Source organism: Trachypithecus francoisi, unplaced genomic scaffold, assembly GCF_009764315.1.
Source record: "Trachypithecus francoisi isolate TF-2019V2 unplaced genomic scaffold, Tfra_2.0 Lachesis_group5, whole genome shotgun sequence".
NCBI classification, from domain to species: Eukaryota; Metazoa; Chordata; class Mammalia; order Primates; family Cercopithecidae; genus Trachypithecus; species Trachypithecus francoisi.
In genome coordinates, this window is record NW_022681470.1 from 102,070,639 (window position 1) to 102,080,592 (window position 9,954).

The window sequence follows — 9,954 nt, forward strand, 5'->3', positions numbered from 1 at the left end:
GACTGTGCTCGGTGTTATCTCCCTACAGAACCACACATGCTGATAGGTAATGCCTGTGGCCCCTAAGTGTCCGTGAGGGGACTGGTCCCTTTAATACTTTGCTTATGGCTGCTGAGACCCTCTATATGGCAATAAGATGTATATGTGTGGGCAGGTGGTAAAACCATTATAGGCATTAGGAAATTCAAAGTGTCCCGGAACCCTGAAGAGTTTTCCTCATTTAGTATTTGGTGTATAGGATCCCAGGCCCCTTTTCCATGGTTCTTTCTCAAAGCCTGGCGGCTCTAACTCTTGCCCTGTTCTTATACCCCTGTGTGTGGAGAGAAACAACTCCTCCTCTCTTATGCTCTGAGGGCTCTCTAGAACTTTCCCTCTAGGCCACCAGAAAGAGATCAATAATGACAGAATAATTAGCATGACCTTGTTAGCCAATCCAAAGCCCTCTGGGCTGAAACAGGGATATTTCACTTCAGGGACGCCCAGCCTGGGCACCTGCCTTCTCAGCATCCCCAGGCACAAACAGGAAAGGTGACCATGCCTGCATTTACATGATGTCTGTCTGTGTGGCCTGGGTCACTGGGTGGCTTTACTGAGAGGCAGGGACATCAAGGATAGGCGTTCTGGGCATGCGTAACCAATGGAAAACTGAGGTTGTTCCTACTGAACACCCTTCTCTTTCAGCTCCCACCCAGGCAGCTTGTCCCCACGGGCCTTGGAGTGGAGACATCAACCACCACCTGTCAGAGGTGGAGGCTTCACAGGCACAGCCGGAGCTGAGAACCCTGGTGCCCAATTGTCTGCAACTGCAACTGGATCAAGGGTTTGACTGTGGCTATGGCTTAGCCAGGCAGGGCGTTTCCTCCACCACCTGTAGCTTCACAGCCAACGCTGATCCTGGGAAGCAATGGCCCTTCCAAGGTAGGGAAGGAAAGGGGACCAGGAAGCTCTAATCCGGGTGTTGGTGGTCATGGTGCTGTGAGGGGAGGAGACAGTGGGGCCGCTTCATGCTCTCTCAGAGTCAAGTTGAAATCCACGATGCTCCAACCCAGTGAGGTGAGCAAGAGCCTGGGGTTTAGGATCAAATTTGCTGTCAGGCCCTGGCTTTGCCACTTTCTGGTTGTTCACTTTGACCAAGGTTTTTGTCTTTTTGCTATTTGTGTCTCAGTTCCCTCATGTGAGATACCTGAAAAATCGTATCTACCTGTAATCATTATTGAGAGTATTAATTATGATAATTTTCAGAGGGCTGGATTCAATAACAATTGCTCAATAAACCTATGAATAGATGATATCGAATCCTTTTCTCTTTCTGGCAATTTGCACTTAGAAAGTGACTTCACATGCGGTGTTTCGTCTGCGGTAGAGCAATTGTTAGGATCTCTGCTTTCTGGGGACCCCTCTTCCATTTCTTTCTTAGAAAGTCTCCTTTGCAAGCTTTCTTCCTCTCATTACCCATCCCTTATGAGGCCAATTTTCCTTTACCAGACACTTTCAATAATAACCTATTAGGCACATTCAGTAAAAGTGTAAATCCTGGCCCACAAGTCAGTCTCCCGACATATCCAGGTTCTGCTTTTTCAGTTTTTTTTGAAATAAAAGGGCAACCTTCTCATGGAAAGTGTACAAATCAGTCTCTTTTATGAAACTCCATTTAGTTCATCATCTCTACTATGTCCACAGCCACGTCCTCAGTTTCCTTCTTCCAGGGATCCACTTCTGCTCAGATTTCCTTAAAACCCTGGGTCGTGTTCATCCTTACTCTCCGTCGCACTCAATATCTTCTCCTGGATCCCCTGGGGCTGCCTGGTGCTCATCTGTCAGGCGATGCCCTCAGCTGAGGAATACGGAGACCCATGTCCTCAGGAAGGAGGGTCATGTGACGTAACGAGCACCATCTGGATCCCTGGAGAGGACACACGGAAGGCGCCCAGTGAGTGTCAGGGAATGTGTAGTCCCTGACATGCGCCGTGATAACTTCGAATATTTAAACATATTTCTTCCCACTGGAATCTCTTTTGTTTCTCTATGGATTCCCACACCCCCAGCCAAGACTCACCCCACTGGCTCAGACACGCCCTCTCTTGCTCATTTTCCCTGGAGTCTAGAGCATGAACCAGGCTCCAGGTAAGAGGACAGAATGAATGCCTTTTGTTTTATTTTCCTTCACCTGGTGATTTCTCCTGGCTTTCCAACTGATCATTTTGTTTCTCACCACACTTTTTCTTCTCTATATTCTCATGTTTCTATTTTTTTCCAATTTTTATGGATGAGAAGAATGGTTATACTGTTGCATTCAATAGCTTCCAAATCCCTGTATAATATTTTTATTAGATTAATATGTATATATAGATATATACATTTGTGTCATTTATCATATATATTAAGCATATTTGGTGTGTATGTTATATAGGGTATATATACATGCAGTAGATCATATAATGATGCAAGTTTTGTAACTTCTCCATGTTTAGTCTTCCTGGTTCTTTTCTCTCATCAGCTGCTGTCACCTCTGTCTGATCTCACCTCTGTGCCCCATGGGCTGCCGCCCTGTCAGGCCCTGCCATCGCCTTCTCCTGTTTGAGCTCAGTTCTGATTTCACTTTGATTTTGCTTGAGTTTTATAATCTCTTCCTTCCCAAAAGCACAGTCTATATACAGTGTGATTTCCTTGCCTTATCTACCTGTAATCTATGTGTGTTTCTTAATCCTCTGTTGTTTGAATATTTTTGTGAATTGGGAGTGTCTTTGCTTCCTGGCAATCTTGTCATTACTGGGTAATGTAAGAAAGATCAACAAAAAGAAAATATCAAAGTGACTCCATTGGCTTTGGACGCCACTTTTCCTTATTTGACGTTCTTTGAGTAGAAGGAAAGTCACAGTGAGAACATGGATGTCAGTGGATCCCATTGTCTGTGGTTTTATTTTCAGAGCTGGGTTCGGAGCCTTCCCTTGGAATGAAGAACCCTCCCCAGCTGGAAGGTGATGCTCTTGAAGGCTCAACCGACAACACAGATGGGCATCAAGCCATTGGCCACATTCATGCCTCAAGTGTCCTAAAACCAAAAATGATCAAAAGAAAACTGCCATTCAGCAAGTGGAGACTGGCACGCAGATTCCCTGGCCTGCAAGCTTAGGGTACGAAGGTAATCACGTCTACGGCTCTTAGCTGCACTCACTCCTTATTTCTGTCTGTCTATGATGATAGCTCATTCTCCCACTGCTTTTCTCTTCCCTATTTGTGAGTATTGTCTGAGGCTCCTGCTGCTTTTCACATCCAGGTTCTTCCCATAGTCTGCTCTCCCGCTCCTTCCCAAAAGACTGGGACATGGAGTTGTAAGGGAGTGGGTTTCTCTGCAAAGGGCCCTCTCCTTCTACAGCCCTCTGCTTCTGAGTGTGCGTGGTTGACGCTGAGCACATCCTCTCTGGGAGGTGTGAAAAGCCATCACTCTGCTCCGGACAAAGGGGATCAGAATGAAGGGGTCATCGGCTGCTGGTTGGGCATAGGCAGGTCCTCATATCTGCACTCCAGGCTGACTGGAAGTTCAGGGGTGTTTTCTTCTCACTTGTGGATGGTACTTGCCCCTTCAGCTAGCCAGAGGCTGAGGCTTCAGCTCATCCTCCCAGCAGGAGCTCAGTTTGTCCCTGGGTTATCACAACTTAACAATCCCTCCAGACTCAGCCATCAGCAGGACTTGACATAGATGCTCTTTTCATTTTTTCTTTTCTCTCTCCTACAGATACCAAATACTGCTGGAAGGATGAAAAGATGTCACAAAAAGTAGCTTTTCCACCTGATGAAAAAAACTAAAACAGCAAAGCAAGTTGAAGTTCAAATACAACACTGCAGGGGTCCTTTGCTGAGGACTGAATTTTAGACACAGAATGCTCTTGGTGATTTCAACCCACTAGGATCCATTGATTTGAGAAACCACAATCCGTCCCATTTCCACTTGTGATGAATACCCAAGGAGACTAATTCCCAGATGGACAAACAGCACTGAGAGGCTTTAGCCCTGTGCCTCTCAATTCCATCCTGTAGAGAACAGGAGCCAGGAGCCGCTGGCAGGAGACAGCATGTCACCCGGGACTCTGCCGGTGCAGAATATGAACAATGCCATGTTCTTGCAGAAAATGCTTAGCCTGAGTTTCATAGGAGGTAATCACCAGACAACTGCAGAATGTAGAACACTGAGCAGGACAACTGGCCTGTCTCCTTCACACAGTCCATGTCACCACAAATCACACAACAAAAAGGAGAAGAGACATTTTGGGTAGAAAGATAATGTAGCTACACTTCTTTAGTTATTTTGAACCCAAAGTATCTCCTCATCTTTTTGTTGTTGTCGTTGATGGTGGTGACATGGACTTGTTTGTAGAGGACAGGTCAGCTGTCTGGCTCAATGGTCTTCATTCTGAAGTTGTCAGAAAATTTCCTTATGATTAAATTCAGCCTAAACATTTTGCCAGGAACACTGCAGAGTCAATGCTATGAGTTTCCAACCTCAGCTCATCTGCAGGCAGAGAAGGTCCGGTTTGTCTGTCACCATTATTGTTACATCAGGACTGGTTACGTGGTTAAGGAGGGGTCTGGGAGATCTGTCCTTTATAAAGACACCTTATTTATAATTAATTTGGAAAGTGGTTTGAAAAAGGATAAATACCCTGTATTCTAACAATCTTCCTCTGAGAATTTCATCATCAATTAATCACCCCTGGCTGTGTCAGTTTATTATACTTATGTTTGTACATTGGAAATTTCTATCTCAGTTGTTACTATGAACTTATTTCTGTTGGCATTCTGTTGTGAAAAAGAATATTCCCTGCCCAAATTTTAACTTTCATCCAGGACTAATTTTAGTCTATTAAAGTTAAAATGTTTATGTTTTAAATCTGTTTAATTAAAATATTCTTGCCTATCATTCTGGACTAGTAGATTTTTTTTACATACAATGTTTTAAGCTTTTATTATGATTGGTTTTGGTGGATAAGTATACAGATTAATAAAAACATTCTTATTTCCCTGTTTACATTTTAAACGCTTCCATATTTTAGTCTACATTTATCATATGCAGTAGTAGATGGTATTTACTACATTTCTTTATCAATGTTATTTTTTCTTTGTGTGTGTGTGTGTGCGTTTTGTTTTTTATTTAGGAAGGGTTGTGTAGCTCATGTTTAACATTGCACTAAAAATGTTTTGACATCACTAGTCCCCTTTTAACTTGATACACTTCTAATATTTGGTTTATAATTTTTTTTTTTTTTTGAGACAGAGTCTCACTCTGTCACCCAAACTGGAGTGCAGTGGCCGGATCTCAGCTGACTGCAAGCTCCGCCTTTTGGGTTCACGCCATTCTCCTGTCTCAGCCTCCCGAGTAGCTGGGACTATAGGCGCCCGCCACCTCGCCCGGCTAGTTTTTTGTATTTTTTAGTAGAGACGGGGTTTCACCGTGTTAGCCAGGATGGTCTCGATCTCCTGACCTTGTGATCCTCCCGTCTTGGCCTCCCAAAGTGCTGGGATTACAGGCTTGAGCCACCGCGCCCGGCTGGTTTATAAATTTTTAATCATATCTTTTGAATTTAAATTTTTACCACTATGACAACCAAAGATATTATTTTCCTCTTCTCTGACCTCTTAACCTGCCATTTCTTATAGTGTTAGTTCAACCCAAGCATACACCAGTGACAGCCTGTGTTTCCCACCTTGTCTCCACCTTGGCTTTTGGTTTAGGTCCACAATTAAACGTGCTGATGCTCATGAACTATTCAAAAGTGAGTGTCCTGGGCATCACTTGTTGAAGGGAATTTATTTTTGGTAGAGTCCTCATGAGAGAATAGGGTCTCACTGAGTTTTGCTTAATAACGTTTTCCCACTGCCTTGGTACATGGTGCACATGACTAGATATAAGGTACTTGCCAAAAATGATTTTTCTTGAGTTTTTAGAAAATGTCTTGCTTTAGGGGACAGGGATGCTATGTGTTCTCACTCTGGGATTCTGTTTTGTTCTACCAGGACCTCTGATTTCTGCCAGTTGCTTCATTCATTCTTTTCACCACAAGTCTCCAGAGGATGCTTCCTTTGTCCACACCTCCCCATCTCCCAGCAGTCCTGGGTTTCTGAGCTTGCCACCTCTGGTCCTCTGCACCGCGAAGCCCCTTCCTTTCAATTCCCCAGTAGCCAGTGTAAGTATGGATTGATTAGTTCTATAATCAATTTTGAGTTAGTTTTAGTGCAAGTATGGATGTTTAGGTAGAGTTTTTTCTTTCTTTGCTTATATTTTTTACTACCAGGTCTCAGGCATGATCTGTCTTTCTTCACACTCACTTTCTGAGGACAGTTTTACCTGTGTTCTGTCATGAACAGGCCCTCCCTGCTGTCCTGGCCTCTATTCGCATGGTGTTTCCTGTTCCCTCTGCGGTTGTGTGGCTCCCAGACCCTGCTAAAGAAAATCACCTGAGGGCTATAGGGTTCTTTAGCCCTGGTGTTTAGGGCCAGGGTTATGGGTGGTATTTTTGACTCCCTGCTAATTCCTAGGGCTTTGAAGTGTATGTTAAGAAAATCAGCTGTTATCCTATCCTACTTCTTCAAATGTGGAATTTCAATAGTACAAAAAAAGGAGACAGAATCATATAATAGAACTCCCTCATATTCATTGGCTAGCTCAGCAATGATCATTGAATAACTGAACTTTTAAAAATACAATCCTTCTTACTTATGAAATGTGTGTATACATATATATATGTATAATGCATGTACATGTATGTGTGTGTGTGTATATATACATATAAATTTGGACATATGATTATGGAGGCTGCAATTCCCAAGATGGAAAGCTGGATACCCAGGAAAGCATTTCCTTCCTATTAGGCCCTTTGCTTCTCCTCTGACCTTTGGTTGATTGGATGAGGTCCACCCACATTAGGGAGGACAGTCTGCTTCACTTAGTCTGTCTATTCCAGTGTTAATGTCATCCAGAAACACCCTCCAGCACACACCCAGAATAATGTTGGAACAAATGTCCTGGCACACTGGGGCTCGGTCACAGTGACACACACAATTAACCATTATGCAGGTCCTTCATCATATGTGGGATTTCATATTTTTCTCCCAATTTGTAGCATATGCTTTATTCTATTATCAGTGTCTTGTGCTGACCAAGGATTTTTAATTTTTATGAAGTTGAATGTATCAATGTTTTCTTTAATAGTTTGTGTTGATACGATAACTAAGAATACTTCGTGCCTAACTCTACATCATGAATATTTTCTCTTACGTTTTCTACTGTAAGTTTTCCAGATTTGCAGTTTACATTTAGTTGTATAATCAATTTGGAGTTAGTTTTTGTGCAAGTATGGATGTTTAAGTGGATTTTTTTTCTTTCTTTGTTTGTTGTTTTTTACTTCCACTTTTATTTTAAGTTCAGGGGTACATGTGCAGGATGTGCAGGTTTGCTACATAGGTAAATGTGTGCCATGGTGGTTTGCTGCACAGATCATCCCATCACCTAGGTATTAAGCCCAGCATCCATTAGCTACTCTTCCTGATGCTCCCCTCCCCCCACTTCCAACCCCCTGAAAGGGCCAAGAGTGTGTTGTCTCCACCCCTACCCTATCTGTCTATGTGTTCTCATCATCCATCTCCCACTTATAAGCGAGAACATGCAGGGTTTTGTTTTCTATTCCTGTGTTAGTTTGCTGAGGCTAATGGCTTCCAACTCCCTCTGTGTCCCTGAAAAGGACATAATCTTATTCCATTTTATGGCTGCATAGTATTCCATGTGTATATATACCACATTTTCTTTATCTAGTCTATCCATATCTTTGCTATTGTGAATAGTGCTGCAGTGAACATATGTGTGCATATATCTTTATAACAGAATAATTTATATTTCTTTGGGTATATACCCAGTAATGTGATTGCTGGGTCAAATGGTATTTCTGCCTTTATATTTTTAAGGAATCACCACACTGTCTGCCACAATGGTTGACAGTTACACTCCCACCAACAGTGTAAAAGCATTCCTTTTTCTCCAAAACCTCACCAGCATCTGTGAATTTTTTTCTATTTTTGCCTATGGATGTCCAGTTTTCTCAACACAATTCATTGAGAAGACAATGCTTTCTCTCCTGAATTGTTTTGAACCATTGTCCGTCCATTGGAGAGATGAGACTGGAGAGAGGACTGTCCTGATCATTGGAGGGACAGGGCCTGAAGTAGGGCAGGTCGTATGGAAAAGAAAATGAACACATATTTTTCAGTGAGGCAGAGGAAAGCCCCAAGCACAAGTGAGGTACTCCCTACCCCCATGTGTGGCACACTCGCCTCTGCTCTCTCTGCCTCTCCTGCTATACAATCTTGGGTGTGCACAGACACTGAGGCTGAGTTGTGTCATTGGGCACATTTAGGCATAGACATCAAATGTGTGGCATCAAATCCCAGAATCTCAAACAGGCAAAGTGGCAGGAAAGCATGAGACATAATGAAGAATGAAATAATTCATTGAAAATGACACATATGTTAGAAATAGCAGGCAAGGACATTACAGCAGTTATTATAATTTTAATTAAGTGAAGATGTGGGAGATATTTTTAAAATATCAAGTTCCATAAGTGAAAACTACATTTTACTGTCTGATTTTTTTTTTTAAATGCACTGGATTGAACATTGCAGAGGAAAAAATTAATGAATTAGAGGGAATGAATTAGAGAAACCAACACAAATGAAACACACAGGAAAAAATGAATTTAAGAAATAAAAAGCCCATCAGTGGGAAAACTTTAAACACTCTACTAAATGGAATCCCTGAAGGGAATGGAGTGGATAAGAGGGATAGAAAAATATTTAAAACACACTGGATGAAAGCTTTCAAAGTTTCATGAAAACCATAAACCCCAAATAACCAAGAAACATAATGTATTCTGATATCCCAAAGTCTGTGCTCTCTTCAGAAAAGAAAGTTCAGCATAAAGCACTAAACCAGGAGTCAAGATATTGTATTTTCAACTGTTATTCCGACAGCTGTATTATAACAGGCCAGTTTATTGCACGCCTTTCTAATTTGACCTAAAGTGCTGGGTGGCATTGGGGCTGGCACAGCCTTGCTCAATTATGTGTTGAAGAGTATACAGAGACTGCCAGGCTGAGGGAAGATGCAAGAGAATAGAAGAGCTGCTCTCAGGGAACAACAGACCACAAGGCGCCAGAGTCAGAGGCAGCATCAGCCACTGTCAGCTGCTCATTTTCCCAGACAAAATCCACAAGCCTCAGCCATGCTTTGCTTCTGCAAGATGCTTCTTCAGCTTTTCAATAAACCTGCCTGAATTTAAGCTGATGGGAGTTTATTTCTCCTTCATCATAAATGAAATTCTTCACCACAACAATCTCCAATGAATTGTGGGCACAGCAGGCAGGCCCATCCCTGCTTCTGTTTCACCATCTCCCCTGTAGATTGAAAAGGAGGAGGTACTGAATTACCTTCAAATGTTCCCCTGGCTCTGATAATTCTGTTATTCTGGTTTCTTTTTGGCTACTTTGCATGTTTCCTAAGGCGTCTGGTTGAACCACCTTTGTCTACTGTGTCCAGACCTCCCGGGTGGTATTTCAGATAAGACATTCTTGGGTTACTGCACTCACAACCACTGAACCAATTCTATGATCATCTGTTTCATGGCCACATGTTTGCTCATTTTCTATGTACATAAAGGGAGGGGACAGACAGCAAACTTGCATGTTATAAATTGTATCATCTTAAAAAGGAAATAAGGCAAGACTTTGCAATAAAACCTTAAGATGCATTAATTTTAATCCTAATGCAATAAAGAATGCAATAAAGAATGCCCATACAAATTTTACCTAAAGAATCAAGGGACATCATCATTTAAAGTGATATGAAGAAACCTTCTCAGCTAACCATATGGTTTAGATTAGAGAGAAAAATAAAGGACCCATCTCTGC

The 9,954-nt window shown here is 42.3% G+C and overlaps 1 protein-coding gene across 2 annotated transcripts; it reads left to right on the top strand.

Moving 5' to 3' along the window:
• Positions 1–567: 567 nt before the first annotated feature.
• LOC117074247 (neuroblastoma breakpoint family member 4-like) lies at positions 568–4,253 on the top strand. Of its 2 annotated transcripts, none has more exons than XM_033195488.1 (3): positions 568–918; positions 2,928–3,142; positions 3,737–4,253. In XM_033195488.1, the coding sequence occupies exons 1-2, from the start codon at positions 627–629 to the stop codon at positions 3,131–3,133; spliced, it is 498 nt and encodes a 165-aa protein (XP_033051379.1). In that variant the 5' UTR covers positions 568–626; the 3' UTR covers positions 3,134–3,142; positions 3,737–4,253. The 2 variants fall into 2 exon arrangements, with proteins under 2 accessions (XP_033051379.1, XP_033051380.1); XM_033195489.1 differs by having other exon boundaries at positions 2,928–3,134.
• Positions 4,254–9,954: the final 5,701 nt, after the last annotated feature.